The 19,848-nt window shown below is 43.5% G+C and overlaps 1 protein-coding gene across 5 annotated transcripts in view; it reads right to left on the bottom strand.

Annotated features, from left to right (window-relative positions):
• The window catches only part of LOC119974981 (nuclear pore membrane glycoprotein 210-like), a 236,351-nt gene that overhangs the window by 12,116 nt on the left and 204,387 nt on the right, over positions 1-19,848 (bottom strand). For all 5 annotated transcript variants that reach the window (XM_038814382.1, XM_038814384.1, XM_038814386.1 and 2 more), the window contains 2 exons: positions 7,705-7,815; positions 3,051-3,119 (listed from right to left, as the gene is read on the bottom strand). In XM_038814382.1, coding sequence (XP_038670310.1) covers positions 3,051-3,119; positions 7,705-7,815 — 180 coding nt within the window. The remainder of the gene's footprint in view (positions 1-3,050; positions 3,120-7,704; positions 7,816-19,848) is intronic.

Raw genomic sequence — 19,848 nt, 5'->3', positions numbered from 1 at the left:
GTGCCGTCCTTATCTGTGCCCATATCTGCTATGGCGTGAATGGGCTTCCCTCTCATTTAGCACCATTTGTCTGTCCCTCCTGCCTCCCAGCCTGACTCCACTGCATTGACAAAATCCCAGCCAACATTTCAGGCCAGTAACCTTTGATCAGAACTGGGAAACGTTAAAAAAGTAATCGGTTTTAAGCAAATGAAAAAGAGGGTAAAAAAAATCTGTGATGGGATGGAAGAAAGAAGAAACTAAGGGCTGATTGAGTGGAGGCACGTAAGTGGGCTGGTGCAGCATTTTGCACCACCTGTGTCCTGGTTCCTTGGTTCCATCTTGGCGTGGGCCATTTTCTGGAGGTGGAATGGAGGGGTGAAGGATGGGCAAGTGGCATGTAGTCAATTGAGACATTTATCCATTAGGTACCATTGCCAGAGGTTGAGTGGAATTTACAAGTCAGTCTCCAGAGCCCTGGTGGTGTCTGGAAACAGTCCAAGTGCCTGGAGTTAGCGGCCGCAGTATGGAGGTCGGGCTTCAAGAAAGCTTAGAGGCCCTCCTTGTCTACCTGGCTTCAGAAACACTGTGGAGGGAGTTCCCATCCTGAATGGTTGCTTGGCTGCTAAGGGATTAAAAAAAAAAAATCCCTTTTTTTTTAAAGGAGAAAAGGGTGTGTAGGGCAACCTCTCCCTCTCTCTTACCTTGAAAAACCAGCCTTTCTTCTTCAATGCTGGATGGCTGCCTCTGGCTTCAAGAGCCCAACCGTCATCCTTAATTTGACAATTATCCTACCCTCTGACCAAAATTGGTCAATTCAAGGAAAATCACTGATGAGTGATTGTTCCTCATATACTGTAAACTCTGATCCCTGTTTGAAACCGACAGTGTGTCCTGAAGCCTGTGGGGAAATCCTGCTCTAAGTGACCACAGAGGTGGTGATGATGGGCCCCAAGAGAATATTAATGGAACAAGAAACAAAAGATATGTCTAGAGGTGGACAAATAATCAAAGACTGAGGACAAATTTTTATGTCTAATGCCCGGAAGCACACAAATCGCACGAAAAGGTACTGGGACACAAGCTTTCATCATTATGCCCCAGCGGAATATTTCAGCTGGTGTGCTTGCGTACGAGTCGGATGCGTATCTGCCGACAATCAAAACTCAATTTAAATTAATTAAATGGCAATTGTCCGGGACTTTACGTTGTGTTATGGGCCAGGGTTTAGAAAACACAAAAGTATGTTATGGAGTTCACCTGACCTGTAACTGCCTTTCAGGTGTTATTCAACAGAGATCTTAGGTGCTTTTAATGAAAAGACAAGCTTTATTCTACGAATTTAGTTCTCATTTTTATTAACACACATAGTAAGAATTATTATCAATTACAAACATAAAGACCCACACAGCTACAGTAATCAATGTGTAACCGTTAATGAATTCCCCCTTTAACTGTTCCAATTCAGTAACAAAATCCAAGTAAAACCAGAAACCGGTATAAGAAAACTGGTATAAGACTTGTTAGTGATATTCCTGTTCCCCTTTCCACACAGCAAGTTTGAATTCCTTCCAAAAACCAATTATCTCTTTTAAGTTGTCACGTAGTCTGGAAACAGCTTTTAAAATGAAGATAGAGAGACACTTCTTTTAACTTGTGCAGTTCAAAACCAGTCCAGAACTCGAAGCGAAAGTTAACCCAGAGCCACAAACCAGCTTCAAACTCAAAGGAAAAGTAAAAACTCACAGAGCCACAGTACAGTCCACCCACGCAATGAAATCTTTGAAGTCATGTGATAAGACAAAAACATTTCTTAAAGGGACACTCCCATTACAATTGCCTGTCAGTTTTTACGGTTGGTGGGAGGGCCAACTGGCCAGGTTGGCTTTATGTTTGACCTGCAACCATGATCCAGGGTGGGATGTAATTCAGGGCTCAAATAAAATTAACAAACGCGTTAGGGGACTGAAGTCTGTGTAAGATTGTGCTGCCTGGACACTGTGGCACAGTTTCCGCAGATATTTATTTTGAACAGGTCTGTAGCTTCAGACAGCTCCGCAGCAGCTGTCCCCTTGAGGGAAGACATTGAAACTGCCAGCCTGTACATTCCCTTTTCTCGGCATCGACTCTCTTTCCTCCCGCCTTCTCCGGCAGTGCTCAGCCTTTCACAGAGTTTGTTTCACACTGGATGGCCGTTAATTGACCGGCCAGTATAATATCACGTTAACAACGCAATCCTGGGTGGGAGTGAGTTTTACATCCGCTCTCGCCTGTGCTGGCTTGGAGCACACCCCAAATGTAAAGTTCAGGCTAGAGTATTGAATGTTAGGTCAGACCTGCTGTTAGTGAGCTCAGTGAACAATATGATTCTAAAGTATCAACAGAGACTGACAGAAATGAATACTCAAAGTGGAGCAAATCAATTCGTCCTGTCCTATCCATTTCATGTAGGCATATGCTCAGTCTACAAATTTCAGCTATTGATAATGCTTCAGCAATAAAACTGAATCAAACCAATGCTATGGTAAATGTGCCAAAATAGCCTGGTTTTATGAATTGTATTGTGCGATAAAATATTGACTCCTCTTTAAAACAGTTGTTTTCAATGCTTCAACCTATTTTTTAAAAACAAGTTCGACATACAAAGTGTCTGAATAGATAACATCCACACAGTGAAATCACTTGGTGCAAAATTGTTAGGGACTTTCTCTGATGTCAGAGCAAGTTCTGCACAAACAGTAACGGGAAATCTGCATTTCTGGTCAGTACAACTGGACTTTCGCTGGATGCAGTCGTGTAAAATACGGTGGGTATTACACAGTGGCAGTTGAGGAGTAGGTGAATGCAAATGGCACCTGCATACTATTTACAGATAGTCTTTGTACTGCTCTACAGTGCACCTCACCCAAATCAAAAGTAAAACTACTGTTGTATACTACACAAGCACAAGTTAAAATCTATTATCTTGTTTGACAAACTCCAGAGCGAGAATAACTATATTTGATTAATGTGAACAAAGCTTCAGCAATAAACAGAATCACTGTAGCCATTGCTGAAACTTTCTAACTTACCTGTCTGTGCTGATGTAGAAACATAAATTACAGGGATAGTCTGTATCCTTGTCAAGAAGGCATTATAAGCTACAAAACAAAAGTAAATTGTAGTCATGACTTATTTTTCACTACTACAGTTTGTACATATTATTATTCGTGAAGATATTCACAAAGGCCCCACCTTCTCGACCGTGGCCTCTCTTTTTTCCCCGACTTTTCTCATATTTATAAACAGTTGTTACTTATATGCATTAAATTTTTCTTGCCCGCGTTAATTTGCTTTATTTTACAGAGAGGTTTGTTTTGTCCTTCATTTGACTAACTGTACGTACATTTTGCTGCCCTCTGGATTGGTCTATAACAGGGATGGGCAAACTTTTCCGTGCAAGGGCCACATTCAGAAATTCACAATTTTAAAGGGCCGCATAGTATATTAAGTAAAATAATTAATATTTTAAATAGCCAAAATAAAAGGTCTTTAAAGAAAAAAAAGCACATTTATTTGAAAAACAAAGTAACTCAGTAAGTAACAGAACAATGTCAATGAGAATGATGCATCTGACTGCAGTCATTTACCAGTTTGTTGAAATCAGGTGTCAAGTTGCTTGTGCTGATCCTTAACACTGTCAGAAGCACAGCCTAGCCGAGTCAACGATAAAAACGCGCGTAGTGGGGTGGATGAGTGGGGCTGCCTTATTGGTCGGTTTAGTTGGGTGTGCGACCAATAGGAGTCCAGGTTACAAACAATAATAAGGCTTATTCTTTGTAACCTGGACTCCTATTGGTCGCACACCCAATTAAACCGACCAATGAGACAGCCCCACTCATCCACCCCACTACGCGCGTTTTTATGCGGCCCGCCAATGAGGTGCCCGGAATCATAACCGGCATTTTTGAAAAGCCGCCAGGGAAAAGCCGCTGAAGTAAATGCGCTTATTCAATAAGCGCATTTACTTCAGCGGCTTTTCCCCGGCGGCTTTTCAAAAATGCCGGTTATGATTCCGGGCACCTCATTGGCGGGCCGCATAAAAACCTTTCTCGGGCCGCATGCGGCCCGCGGGCCGTAGTTTGCCCACCCCTGGTCTATTAATATCCCCCCTTCCTCCTCACTGCCCCCCCCCCCCCATTGATTTCAGCACCCTTCCTTTTCTCTTGTGGTTCCCCATTTTTCTCCCCCCCCCCCACCCCACCCCGGTTGCGCAGTCCTTTGGTTCTTCATCTTTTTCTTTTCCCTGGCTTACCCCTCGTTACTGGCCTGGAACAGGCCGACGAACTGCCCCTAACTATCCAGGAAGCCTTCCTCTGACCCTCGGATGGCGTACTTAATCTTCTCCAGGTGGAGAAATTCCGAGAGGCCAGCGAGCCAGTCTGCAGCTTTGGGTGGTGCTGCCGATCGCCAGCGAGCAGGATTCTCCGGCGTGCGATTAGGGAAGCGAAAGCAAGGGCGTTGGCCCCTTCCCCATGTGTAGCTCTGGCTGCTCTGATATCCTGAAAATTGCCACTATTGGGCATGGCCTCACCCTCACAACCTCGGACATTGCCTCGGAGAAGGCTATCCAGAACCGAAGCCCAAAACATGTGGGTGTGGTTGGCCGGGCCCCTCTGACACCATTCACATTTGTCCTCCACTTCCGGGAAGAACGTGTTCATTCGGGTTCTGGTCAGGTGCGTTCCGTGCACCACTTTGAGCTTAGCCATGCGCAGGAGGAGGTGGAGCTCACCCTGCTCAGTGCTGCGCTCCGAGTCCCCATCCTACCTCTGTCCCTAGTTCGTCCTCCCATTTTTGTCTGGTCCCATCCAGTGGTGTCCGGGCTCTATCCAGTAGCTGTCCGTATATTTTCCCACATAACCCCTTCTCGCTGCTTGTGCCTAGCAGGTCCTCTAGTAGTGTGCTTTCTGGGGCCCCGGGGTACCCTACTGTCTCTTTGCGGAGGAAGTGCTTTATTTGGAGGTGTCTCAATTCCTGTCCTGTTGCTGGTTTCCACTTCCTCATCAGTTCGTCCAGTGTCGCCAGTCTGCGCCCTACGTAGAAGTCCCCGACCGTCAGTGTGCCCGCGTTCCGCCTCCAACTTTTGAAGGTGGTATCTAGCATGGCTGGGGGGGGGGGGATCTGTGATTGCCGCAGATGGGGGCCATAAGGGACATTTTGGTTACCCCGAAGTGCTGTCTCAACTGGGTCCACGTTCTCAACATGGCCGCCACCACTGGGCTCATTGAGTACCGTGGCCCTCTCTTGAGGTGTGGTGACTCTCAGGTTAAATCACTATCAGTCAGCTCACTCTTAAAAGGGAGAGCAGCCTGTGATCCTCTGGTGGCATTTACTTATTATCCCCATGTTAGTGCTTTGATTTCTAGCACTGAAAACCTTTATTTTAAATTCTGCATTTTTGCAAAAAAGGACATTGAAATACATCATTATAGTTCATAAATTATTTATTGCAGTTCCCAATAGTGACTCATAGAATTTAAGAGGTTCTAAAAGAATTATACAATCCCGCATAGTTGTGGATTTTGGATAAAAAAGGCATCTGTAGAAGCTTACTATTTGGCTGCTCAGACAATCTAGTATTTACAGCATTGAAGTATTTCTTCCTTTTTCATTTTAAGCCTTCCCATTTGTTCATTGTCATCCTATGACAGGATTTTGTGTCAAAGAGTCAGCCGACAGGTGTCTATCTCCTTCTACCTCCATATTAGAGGGGCTAGCCTCCCTAATCTTGTCCCCAATTCAATTTGGTACAATCCTTGTTCAGTTTGGACCATGGTTCTCTTCCACTGTCATCTCATTTTAATAAGCTTCCCCTTCAGTTTGTGACAACATGTTTCACTTTTCAACAGTTCATGGTCACACCTTTCAATGGCCCTCTCAGCTTGAATGGTGGATTTTCACTCCTCTTCCTCTGTTTATGTTGGGACCATTCATCCCCCAGCATATCGTAGTTCACACTGGCAGGTTTTATCCCTCCCCGTTACTGCTACAATACTTCTTCCTTTTTACTCGCAGTGCCACTCCAGGAATGAAAGGTTACTGTCAGCAAGAGTTCTTGCCATAGTTTTATGTGACTGTAATTTCTGAGCTCATGAAACAATCCTAATAATTGGCACTCACAGCAGTATATAATTCCTAGATAGGAAAAATGGTAGTGAAGGGAGTGGGGAGTGGAGCTGATCTCACACTTCAAGAGGGTTAACAATGTGCATTAATACATATATTATTGGGTGGCATGTGGCGCAGTGGGACTTCAGCGCTGAGCACCCTGGTTCGAATCCCGGCATTGGGTCACTGTCCGTGTGGAGTTTGCACATTCTCCCCATGTCTGCATGGGTTTCACCCCCACAACCCAAAGATGAGCAAGTTAGGTGGATTTTCCATGCTAAATTGCCCCTTAATTGGAAAAAAAAATGATTGGGTACTCTAACTAACAAAAAATACATACATTATTTATGCTAGGTTATACTCATGTCCTTCCCTAAATAGAGGATCAGAAAACTAGTGTATGAGTCTATCCAAACCATTCTTGGCTATATCTTACCATTCAGCACAAAAGACACAGTAATTGGATTTGGTAGTCTACTGACTTTTTATTCCTGACACCTGGGTGTAAATTAGGTCAGATGATAGGGTGAACACTTTTGCCAGCAAGTAAGATCCAATACGATGTGATTTTGGTCAAGGTCAATCCCATTCTCAGTGGCAGAGGGCCACAACATAATACCAACCTCATATCAGTAATCTCAATCAAAGAGATCATAAGGATGAGTGATATGGGAAGTGAAAAAAAATCACACTGGCATCTTAGAGGAAGCCTTTCTGTGAGTAAAATAGAGAGATCTTTGCTATCCATCTACCTGACACTGCATTTGATAGTTGCAGCCAGCATTTGGAATCTTTCAAATGAAGCAATGTCTGTGGAAAATCAATTAACAAAATGTTGTGATTTTATAATGTAGCAGTGTATATAATAATAATAATCTTTATTATTGTCACAAGTAGGCTTACATTAACACTGAAATGAAGTTACTGTGAAAATCCCCTAGTCGCCACACTCCGGCGCTTGTTCGGGTACACTGGGGGAGAATTCAGGATCTCCAATTCACCTAACAGGCACATATTTCTCGACTTGTGGGAGGAAACCGGAGCACCGGAGGAAACCCACACACTCGTGGGGAGATTGTGCAGACTCTGCACAGACAGTGACCCAAGCCAGGAATCAAACCAGGGTCCCTGGCGCTGTGAAGCAAACAGTGCTAACCAGTGTGCTACCGTGCCACCACCTGGAGATGTTTATCAATTGAAAGTACTTTTTCAAACAATGGAAGAATTTTGTGAGGGGCATCGATGTGAATGTCAAGAGTGATCACAATATAACTTTTGTCATTTTGACGTTGCTATCAGTAAACCTGCAAATTGTTAAGGTTAAAGAGTATTACACTATATTATGTTGTTTACAATAATTGAAAGTGGCCCTTTTTCACTTTGTTAAAACAAGGTATAAAAACCAAATGCAGGAAAACATTGCACTGTCCCAGATCAGTGTGGGAGCCTGTCATTCCAATATTCTAATGTTCAGTTACACAGCCCCACTGTTGTAGAGCTTAGAAGAAATGTCTAATCTTCGTGTGTGACACAGTGAGAGAAAGTAACAAAAGTTACGAGATATTAGATATTTACCAATAAATATGATAGCAGTTGTAGCCAGTACTGCAAACAAGGTGAACATCAGCACCTGGTAGGATTCCACTAGCTGGTCAAAGAAAGTTGATTCCTCAAAAGGTAACTCTCCTGTAATTAAAAAAAAGATTTTCCATTGCAATTAGGTGCCGATTGTTAAATTGATCTAGATGGGATTGTAAATTATATTTGGTTAAATCACGTTTGGGTGATAGAAATTGGATAAATTTGAAACAGATTATTTCAAGTGAGTTTTTCAACCACATAAAAATTAAGTTGGGAGGAATGCATCTTATACTCAGGTTGTTTGACTGCATTCAATAAATCCAAAATTGCATACACATTAAATAATATTCAAAACTATACTCATTTTAAACCTGGGGATTTAGAAAAATACTTTACCCTACTCTCCATAGCAAAATGTTTTCAGTTTTGTTAGGACCACTCATCAAATTCAACCTGTTAAGAAGAATGTTGATCATTGCCAAGCTTTAATTAAAATAAATACTTATTTAAACTGTAAATGCTGCTGAAATTATGGAAACGTTGCTTTGGAGGATTTCCTGTACTTCAACATGCATAGAATGCTTGAATTAATTGACTAAGGGTAATGTTAAAACAGTTAACATCGGTATCTTCCACTCCCATTTGCGGAAACGGAAAGTATTACAAGAACAAAAATCGGTTTTACACTGTCGCAAAACAAGGTTGAGATTGTGCGCTCCAGCTGTCAATGGTGGGTCTCATTTCTCACCATGGCATGTTGGGAATATCATTTCAATATTTTTACAGCTCACTGCGTACTCCTTGCCACAACAGTCCACGACACTAGATCATCTGGGCATGTCAATATGCAACTGGAATGACGTGTTTCACAATGTTACATAACTGACATGCACCTGGTGACCTATACTTTGCTCATTACTTTGAAGTTTGTTTGCCTACCTTGCATCGCATAGCGCTCACATGAATCAGCGCCAGGCAGCACCACGTCACTTTCAGGGGGTTGTCACAAGCAAGTCTCTACCCATCAGGTGGGGGTGGCTTTTCTTGGTTGCAGATTTACACCTGTAAAGGGGAAGGGGGCAAGTGGCCTCAGACTGGAGAAGGGGCTAGGCATGTACTGGGTGGCGGGGGAGGAGATGGGGTGTCAGGCAGGAGAAGGAACTGCAGGGAAGAGGCTTATAATGTGGAAGGAGGATAAGTGGCCTCAAGACAGTCAAAGGGGCTGCAGGGATAGGCCTGTGCTGGGGATACAAGTGGGGTCAGTTGCACTCAGACACATGAAGTGGGGGGGGGGGGGGAAGAATGTGTGTGGGTGATGTCCAAATTGGCTAACAAATGGATATGTGCTAGAAGCATGTCAGGATCAAGGAATACAGGGAGTGGATGGAGAGTTCTGTGAGGGAAGGTCACCTGTGTAGTGATATGCATCACTGTATATATACAAGGGGTTAATGTAAATACACTACAACTAAGTAACCACTAGAGGGAGCACCAGAGATGTATATATAGACAAACAGGAAGTCAAGACACTTCACAGGAACGGCAGCTGGTCAGCAGGACACAGTCAGGCAGCTCAGATGTAACATAGTATTAGCGCTGGAGGGAGAACAAACTCACACAATAAAGCATCTACTTCAACTGTAAGACTATGAGCTTTCTTCAGACACAAGGAATAATACATGGTACCAGGAGACTTCAGAACGCTTACTAGAAGGTTACATAAAATGCAGACAAAGCAAGATCAAAAACAGAAGAAAACTCGTACGTGGGGAGACTTCGCTGAGTCAATAAAACTCGTTGGAACTCCACCGCAGCTGAAAACAACCGGTAATTTAAGTCATAGATGGAAAATTTTTAAACAAACGTTCAAATTATATATCGCAGTTAATAATTTGAGCACAGCCTCAGAAGAAATGAAAATATCACTTCTACTAGCAGGGCTTGAAGCTAGAGAAATCTATAACTGCTTTAATTATTTGAAAGGTGAAGACATCATCAAATTAGAAGTAATACTTAAAAAATTTGAAGATCACTGTAACACCAGTAACAATGCTGTTTTAAGACACTCACTGGTTGGAGACGAAATTGCACAGGGAATGAGTGATACGAAACTCAAACATTCATTATCAGAACAGAAAGGTTTAACCCTGGAAATCGCGATTGACAAGTGCAGATCGCAAGAAAAAAATATGTTTTTAACAAGAAAAAACACCAATAAAGTTCTTTTCCACGGGTCTGAAGAAGTAAAAATGGCGTCTGAGCACATTTTAAACTGCCTGGGGAACAAAAGAAGCAAATCTGCATCTGCGCAGGAAACCGCAGATGCGCATGCACAGTTGAAAACAGCCGTTTTGCGCGGAGAACGTTCTGCGCATGCGCAGTCAGAAGAAGATTGGACACCGTTCGAAGACGGATCTCAGCTGAACAAAAAAGAGCGCACAGTTCGAAGATGGATCGCTTGCGCATGCACAGTTTATGACAAAGCGCACAGTAAAGGAAAATCAATGTGCGCATGCGCAATCGATTCCTACACTTTACGTCACGAGCGCCATGACGTCTGAGGACTCAGACGACGCCCACTTAAAGGGGAAATACCCAAAAATCACAAACAAGATTCTTAAAGGCACAAAACCAAAAAATTTAACCTCAAAAGGCACAACATTGCCTGAACTTCTATCACTGTGGAAAATAACTTTCGCAGCACCATGGAACAAGCAGTTTGCACCACCCAAAGTGAAGAGCACAATGACAAATCTGAAACCAAAGAAGATGATTGGTTCATTGAACATGAAGAGCACAATAACAAATCCGAAACAACAAAAATTATTTGTTTATCGAAAAATACTACCCAGACATGGTTGAGTTATTCGGATATGCTAATTATAGCATCAGCGACACGGTTGAAAAGCTTAACACGACTCTACTCATGGCAGATGAATACAATACCATGATGCAATGGCAGATCGTCGATACATTGGATTACAGCAACCTGTCAAATACCCAAGAAGAAAACGACACCACACAGCGAGTATTGACCGACTCCGTTGAGAGCACAGATCGACTCCACAAAGAGAACACTGCACAACTCCACAGAGAGCGACGCAAGCCTCCACAGAGAGCATGTTGACAGACTCCAGAATGGAAGTAACTAAAGACTCCATAGCGAAATCCATGCATGAACAAGACCATGAAAGTCTATTCACCTTATCTGAGCAACCAGAAGCAGACTATGAAAGTCTACCAAGCTCAAGTGAACAACAAAAAGACTATGAAAGTCTACCCAGCACATATAATCAACAAGAAGACAATGTTAAGTCTATCCACTGTATGTGAGACAAGTGATGAACAAATCACAGTTCCCAGACAAGATCACAGCGAGACTGACGGATCTCAGCTCGTCTGTACAAAAGAATTTGACAATCAAAGCACAACCACTCATGAGTCTCGTGTATATCAATGAATATCAATTAAAACCTCATCTACTCTTGACAACCTACAAGAAACTGAAACCTTGACGACGCTGACTCCAAAAGAGGAGCACCAAGAGATCGAAGATGAAGCAGCTCAACCAGGAATGACTCCAGAAGAGGAGCACCAAGGAATCAAAGAGGAATCAAATCAACCACAAATGACTGATGTCACCAAGATCAATGCAACAGCAGATCATTCACATATACCTCAAGCCGAAAAGCTCAATGAAACATCAGGTACCACAAAGGACACTGAAACCAATAAATTTGAGAATGACTCAAATTATCCACACGGAACAGTCATTGAGCGCAACAAGAACAACAAAAACAACAAAAAGCACAACAAGAACAACAACAGTAACTACAGGCACAACAACAACAAAACAACAAGAAGCACAGCAAAGACAACAACAGCACCAACAAGCACAACAAAAACAACAAGAACGAAACAGCAAAAACAGAAACAATAAGCACGACAAAAACAACAAGTACGACAACAAAAACAACAAAGACAGAAACGACAGAAACAACAATGAAATATCCACCTGTACAACATAGTACAACGCTGCACACGAAGGACAATGCAATAGCACACTCCAAAACAGTATCAAGACTACAAACACACCATGGCATGACAATGAATCTCACGAATTCACATTTGCTCCGGAACAAACAAGCACACCAGCTTTCAAAGCAGATGACACACCAGATCGATACCACAAGCACAGAAAAAAGTCCACGTCAGTCAACATCAGTGGTTCGACCATTCGAACACATTGTGATGATTGTTGCTAACTTAAAAACAAGAACACTGACGACATTCAAAAAGAAATTATAATATCAATACCACCACGTCAACAACAGGAAAAAACTCAACCGAACAAATTCATAAAGATTTGACTCATAAATTTTTTAAATTAAGATTGAACTCATAAATATTCATTGGCTTTGTATAATAGATAGATAGAGAAATACAGCACAGAACAGGCCCTTCGGCCCACGATGTTGCACCAAACTTTTGTCCTAGGTTAATCATAGAATTTTGGACAATTTTTCATGGCCAACCCACCCAACCTGCACATCTTTGGACTGTGGGAGGAAATCGGAGTACCCGGAGGAAACCCACGCAGTCACGGGGAGGATGTGCAGACTCCACAGACAGTGACCCAAGTCGAAATTGAACTTGGGACCCTGGAGCTGTGAAGCAATTGTGCTATTCACAATGCTACCGTGCTGCCCTTAAGAAGTTAACCTACACTCCATTATTCTACCCTAATCCATGTACCTATCCAATAGCCGCTTGAAGGTCCCTAACGTTTCCGACTCAACTACTTCCACAGGCAGTGCATTCCATGCCCCCACTACTCTCTGGGTAAAGAACCTACCTCTGACATCCCCTCTATATCTTCCACCATTTATCTTAAATTTATGTCCCCTTGTAATGGTGTGTTCCACCCGGGGAAAAAGTATCTGACTGTCTACTCTATCTATTCCCCTAATCATCTTATAAACCTCTATCAAGTCGCCCCTCATCCTTCTCCGTTCTAATGAGAAAAGGCCTAGCACCCTCAACCTTTCCTCGTATGACCTACTCTCCATTCCAGGCAACATCCTGGTAAATCTCCTTTGCACTTTTTCCAAAGCTTCCACATCCTTCCTAAAATGAGGCAACCAGAACTGCACACAGTACTCCAAAAAAGGCCTGACCAAGGTTTTGTACAGCTGCATCATCACCTCACGGCTCTTAAATTCAATCCCTCTGCTAATGAACGCAAGCACACCATAGGCCTTCTTCACAGCTCTATCCACTTGAGTGGCAACTTTCAAAGATCTATGAACATAGACCCCAAGATCTCTCTGCTCCTCCACATTGCCAAGAACCCTACCATTAACCCTGTATTTCGCATTCAGATTTGGCCTTCCAAAATGGACAACCTCACACTTGTCAGGGTTAAACTTCATCTGCCACTTCTCAGCCCAGCTCTGCATTCTATCTATGTCTCTTTGAAGCCGACAACAGCCCTCCTCACTATCCACAACTCCACCAATCTTCGTATCATCTGCAAATTTACTGACCCACCCTTCAACTCCCTCATCCAAGTCGTTAATGAAAATCACAAACAGCAGAGGACCCAGAACTGATCCCTGTGGTACGCCACTGATAACTGGGCTCCAGGCTGAATATTTGCCATCCACCACCACTCTCTGTCTTCTTTTGGTTAGCCAGTTTGTTATCCAACTGACCAAATTTCCCACTATCCCATGCCTCCTTACTTTCTGCACAAGCCTACAATGGGGAACCGTATCAAATGCCTTACTAAAATCCATGTACACTACATCCACTGCTTTACCTTCATCCACATGCTTGGTCACCTCCTCAAAGAAGTCAATAAGACTTGTAAGGCAAGACCTACCCCTCACAAATCCGTGCTGACTATCCCTAATCAAGCAGTGTCTTTCCAGACGTTCAGAAATCCTATCCCTCAGTACCCTTTCCATTACTTTGCCTACCACCGAAGTAAGACTAACTGGCCTATAATTCCCAGGGTTATCCCTATTCCCTTTTTTGAACAGGGGCACGACATTCGCCACTCTCCAATCCTCTGGTACCACCCCTGTTGACAGTGAGGACGAAAAGATCATTGCCAACGGCTCTGCAATTTCATTTCTTGCCTCTCATAGAATCCTTGGATATATCCCGTCAGGCCCAGGGGACTTGTCTATCCTCAAGTTTTTCAAAACGCGCAACACATCTTCCTTACTGACAAGTATCTCCTCGAGCTTATCAGTCTGTTTCACACTGTCCTCTCCAACAATATGGCCCCTCTCGTTTGTAAATACTGAAGAAAAATACTTGTTCAAGACCTCTCCTATCTCTTCAGACTCAATACACAATCTCCCGCTACTGTCCTTGATCGGACCTACCCTCGCTCTAGTCATTCTCATATTTCTCACATATGTGTAAAAGGCCTTGGGGTTTTCCTTGATCCTACCTGCCACAGATTTTGCATGCCCTCTCTTAGCTCTCCTAATCCCTTTCTTCAGTTCCCTCCTGGCTATCTTGTATCCCTCCAGCGCCCTGTCTGAACCTTGTTTCTTCAGCCTTACATAAGTTTCCTTCTTCCTCTTAACAAGCCATTTAACCTCTCTTGTCAACCATGGTTCCCACACTCGACCATCTCTTCCCTGCCTGACAGGGACATACATATCAAAGACACGCAGTACCTGTTCCTTGAACAAGTTCCACATTTCACTTGTGTCCTTCCCTGACAGCCTATGTTCCCAATTTCTGCACTTCAATTCTTGTCTGACAGCATTGTATTTATCCTTCCCCCAATTATAAACCTTGCCCTGTTGCACGCATCTATCCCTCTCCATAACGAAAGTGAAAGTCACAGAATTGTGGTCACTACCTCCAAAATGCTCCCCCACTAACAAATCTATCACCTGCCCTGGTTCATTACCAAGTACTAAATCCAATATGGCCTCCCCTCTGGTCGGACAATCTACATACTGTGTTAGAAAAGCTTCCTGGACACACTGCACAAACACTACCCCATCCAAACTATTTGATCTAAAGAGTTTCCACTCAATGTTTGGGAAGTTGAAGTCACCCATGACTACTACCCTGTGACTTCTGCACCGTTCCAAAATCTGTTTCCCAATCTGTTCCTCCACATCTCTGCTGCTATTGGGGGGCCTATAGAAAACTCCCAACAAGGTGACTGCTCCTTTCCTATTTCTGACTTCAACCCCTACTACCTCAGTAGGCAGATCCCCCTCGAACTGCCTTTCTGCAGCTGTTATACTATCTCTAATTAACAATGCCACCCCCCCGCCCCCACCTCTTTTACCATCCTCCCTAATCTTGTTGAAACATCTATAACCAGGGACCACCAACAACCATTTCTGCCCCTCTTCTATCCAAGTTTCCGTGATGGCCACCACATCGTAGTCCCAAGTACCGATCCATGCCTTAAGTTCACCCACCTTATTCCTGATGCTTCTTGCATTAAAGTATACACACTTCAACCCATCTCCTTGCCTGCAAGTACTCTCCTTTGTCAGTGTTACCTTCCCCACTACATCACTACGTGCTTTGGCGTCCTGAATATCGGCTTCCTTAGTTGCTGGACTACAGATCCGGTTTCCATTCCCCTGCCAAATTTAGTTTAAACCCTCCCGAAGAGTACTAGAAAACCTCCCCCCCAGGATATTGGTGCCCCTCTGGTTCAGATGCAACCCGTCCTGCTTGTACAGGTCCCACCTTCCCCAGAATGTGCTCCAATTATCCAAATACCTGAAGCCCTGCCTCCTACACCATTCCTGCAGCCACGTGTTCAACTGCACTCTCTCCCTATTCCTAGCCTCGCTATCACGTGGCACCGGGAACAAACCAGAGATGACAACTCTGTCTGTCCTGGCCTTTAACTTCCAGCCTAACTCCCTAAACTTGTTTATTACCTCCACACCCTTTTTCCTACCTACGTCGTTGGTACCAATGTGCACCACGACTTCTGGCTGCTCCCCCTCCCCCTTCAGGATCCTAAAGACACGATCCGAGACATCCCTGGCCCTGGCACCCGGGAGGCAACATACCTTTCGGGAGTCTCGCTCGCGACCACAGAATCTCCTATCTATTCCCCTAACCATTGAATCTCCTATTACTATTGCTTTTCTATGCTCCCCCCTTCCCTTCTGAGCCCCAGAGCCAGACTCAGTGCCAGAGACCTGGCCGCTGGGGCCTTCCCCCGGTAGGTCATCCCCCCCAACAGCATCCAAAACGGTATACTTGTTTTGAAGGGGAACGGCCACGAGGGATCCCTGCACTGTCTGCCTGTTAGTTTTCTTTCCCCTGACTGTAACCCAGCTACTCTTGTCCAGTACCTTTGGTGTGGCTACCTCCCTGTAACTCTTCTCGATAACCCCCTCTGCCTCCCGGATGATCCGAAGTTCATCCAGCTCCAGTACCTTAATACGGTCTCTGAGGAGCTGGAGTTGGGTGCACTTCCCGCAGGTATAGTCAGCGGGGACACCAGTGGTTTCCCTCACTACCCACATCCTACAGGAGGAGCATTCAACTGCCCTAGCCTCCATCTTACTTTACAGAATTAGCTGCTCCGTGGACCAACTGGACCTCCGCCCTCCGACTCTGCTTCCAGTCAGCTGTAATCTAAACTCCTGGTTCCCTTCACGCTCTTTGATAAATATAGGAAATGAAATGTAAGGAGCACCTTACTCCCTCCTCACCTAACTCCCTCAGTCACCAAACTCTCACTGTAGCACTCAAATGCCACAAGCTCAGCACTCCAGTGCTGATAATCATCAAGATCATCACAACGTGTAAATATCATCATTTATCTACCTGTTTTGTACAATTTTTTTCCACAAAGAACAGACAATATGTAAAAAGAAAAAAGGGGGATGGAGTGATATGCATCACTGTATATACACAAGGGGTTAATGTAAATACATTACAACAAAGCAACCACAAGAGGGAGAACCAGAAATGTATATATATATATATAGACAAACAGGAAGTCAAGACACTCTTCACAGGAACGGTAATTGGTGAGCAGGACACAGACAGGCAGCTCAGATGTAACATAGTATAAGCGCTGGAGAGAAAACAAACTCACACAATAAAGCATCTACTTCAACTGTAAGACTATGAGCTTTATTCAGACACAAGGAATAATACAACCTGAATATTAAGCTCCTCCAGGATGGGAGGAGCTTTCATACTCACAAAGAAATGTCAAAGCTGGTCTGGCAGTGAGAATTCTGCACCACCGTTTTCCAACCTGCATCAACAGCACAGTACAAAATCAAAATGAGAAGCACTGCTCCTGAGGACTCTGTGGGTGGATTGGAAGGCAGCTGCATGCACTGGGGCAGGGGTTGCTAATAAAGGGCACCTAACTAGACTGTGTAATCTCAAATGAGGAGAGAGGCACAGCTGAGACATGTTAGGAACCTTTCAATGCCAATGCAGGGAATCTGAAAAGTGAAGCAATGATGCCCATTCTTGCGAGACTGATCCCGCAGAATAGCATGAATTGATCTCCTTGTTTTAACATCTTGATCAGTGTGGAAATACCATAGTCCAGAATAATAATGAACTCCAAGCAATTTAGCGAATGGACAAGCTCCAAAAGTATGTTAGGAATACAGTTCACTGAAGGGAAACCTCAGGTCCTCCTCAATTAATTTCATATCCTGAATAAACATGGCCCTCATGTTAATTATCAAAAGTGCAGTAAATGAGGCTCACATCCAACTGCCTACTCAAAGCAATGATATAGCAGTTGGTCATGTTGGAGGATGCGGAAATTTGACACAAAGCCTGTTTTGGCCATCACTTCAGGGGCACGAATTCTACTGTCATGACCTGAAGTGATTTTAAATGTCCACATACCTTTAAATTTGAAACAAAAAAAGAGAAAAATTGACAGGACGTCTGATGTTGGTTAGAAAAAACATAGCCATTATTTTTGCAGTTTAAATATCCTACATTGTTTGCAAGAGCTTGTTTTTACAGTTCTGGTAATTATTAGTGCTTGGTTGATTTTCAAAAACTACAGACTACTTCTGAGCAAGGGGCTGTGTTCAGTTTGATTGACAGTTTTAAGAGGTTATTAAATTATTAGCTGTCTATGATGTGATTACTGAAAATAATTTTATTTGTTTTGGAACTTAATAACCAACCACTTGAGGGGATTTATGACTTTTTCAGTCGATCAGGATTTGAAAAAATGTGAATGGTTGAGTTTTTCACTGACAGTTCTAGTAGACTGCTCAAGGTGCAGTTTTTTAAATATCTATTTTAAAGGATTCCTATTGTTATGACATGACTCCTGAGGATTGTACATTGTGGATACAGGGTCAGATGCTATGGAAGGTACATTTTTTTGGATTTGATTTATTATTGTCACATGTATTAGTATACAGTGAAAAGTATTGTTTCTTGTATGCTGTACAAACAATGCATACCGTACATAGGGAAGGAAGGAGAGACTGCAGAATATAATGTTACAGTTATAGCAAGGTGTAGAGAAAAGATCAACTTAATACGAGGTAGGTCCATTCAAAAGTCTGATGGCAGTAGTGAAGAAGCTGTTCTTGAGTCGGTTGGTACGTGACCTCAAATTTTGGTATCTTTTTCCTAACGGAAGAAGGTGGAAGAGAATATGTCCGGGTGCGTGGGGTCCTTAATTATGCTGGGTGCCTTTCCGAGGCAGCGGGAATTATAGACAGAGTTGATGGATGGAAGGCTGGTTTGCATGATGGATTGGGCTGCATTCACAACCTTTTGTAATTTCCTGCGGTCTTGGGCAGAGCAGGATCCATAGCAAGCTGTGATACAACCAGAAAGAATGCTTTCTATGGTGCAGCTGTAGAAGTTGGTGAGAGTCATTAGGTGACATGCCAAATGTCCTTAGTCTTCTGAGAAAGTAGAATTGTTGGACTTTCTTAACTATAGTGTCGGCAGGGGGGGAGGGGAGAGAGAGAGAGAGAGAGAGAGAGACCAGGACAGGTTCTAGGTGATCTGGACACCTAAAAACTTGAAGCTCTCGACCCTTTCTACTTTGTTCCCATTAATGTAGACAGGGGCATGTTCTCCACCTACGTTTCCTGAAGTCGATGACAATCGCCATTGTTTTGTTAATATTGAGGGAGAGATTATTGTCGTTGCACCAGTTCACCAGATTCTCTATCTCATTCCTGTACTCTGTCTCGTCATTGTTTGAAATGATATTGGAGACCTGGGTTCCCAACGAACTGAGATGGGGCTTTTAACCTACCTGCCCAGGCTTCTGCATTCCTCTGATGTTACATTGGGACTTGGAAAACCCAAGGTCTTGGTGCCCACGACTCCAGGAGATGAAAATATGGTGAGGTCACGTCTCATTATATTCTGAACTTCAAACTAAATTTTATATTTTAAAACTGAACACAAGATTACTAAAGATGTTTTTTGTTTATTTAAAATATAAATTTAGAGTATCCAATGATTTATTTTCCAATTAAAGGGCAATTTAGCTTAGCCAATTTACCTACCCTGCACATCTTTGTGTTGTGGGGGTGAGATCCACGCATATATGGGGCAAATGTGCAAACTCCACACGGACAATGATCCAGGGCCGGGTCTACTCTGGGTCCTCGGCACCGTGAGGCAGCAGTATTGATTACTGCGCCACAGCTGCCCGAAGATTACTAAAGATGAGGGCAGCATGGTGGCGCAGTGGGTTAGCCCTGCTGCCTTACGGCACCGAGGTTCCAGGTTCGATCCCGGCTCTGGGTCACTGTCTGTGTGACGTTTGCACATTCTCCCCGTGTTTGCTTTCGCCCCCACAGATGTGCAGGGTAGGTGGATTGGCCTCGATAAATTGCCCCTTAATTGGAAAAAATGAATTGGGTACTCTAAATTTATTTAAAAAAAAGATTACTAAAGATGGCCTGCTGTAGGTCACCTAACATTTGTGGATTAAAACCACTCCCCTGTCTCAAGAGGGCACAAAAAGAACATCCCAGACTGATGTTGGAACAATGCCCTTTCCTGACACTAATTCAAAAGGGTATTAACAAATTAAATAGGCCATTCAAACTCAAAGGCAAAGCAGTCTCGAACTCTCAATGTGTAAAAGTTGTAAAGTTGTCTGATGCA

Source organism: Scyliorhinus canicula, chromosome 12, assembly GCF_902713615.1.
Source record: "Scyliorhinus canicula chromosome 12, sScyCan1.1, whole genome shotgun sequence".
In the NCBI taxonomy this organism is placed as follows: Eukaryota; Metazoa; Chordata; class Chondrichthyes; order Carcharhiniformes; family Scyliorhinidae; genus Scyliorhinus; species Scyliorhinus canicula.
Note: the sequence above shows the minus strand (reverse complement) of the source record. Positions and strands in the feature narration are given on the sequence as shown.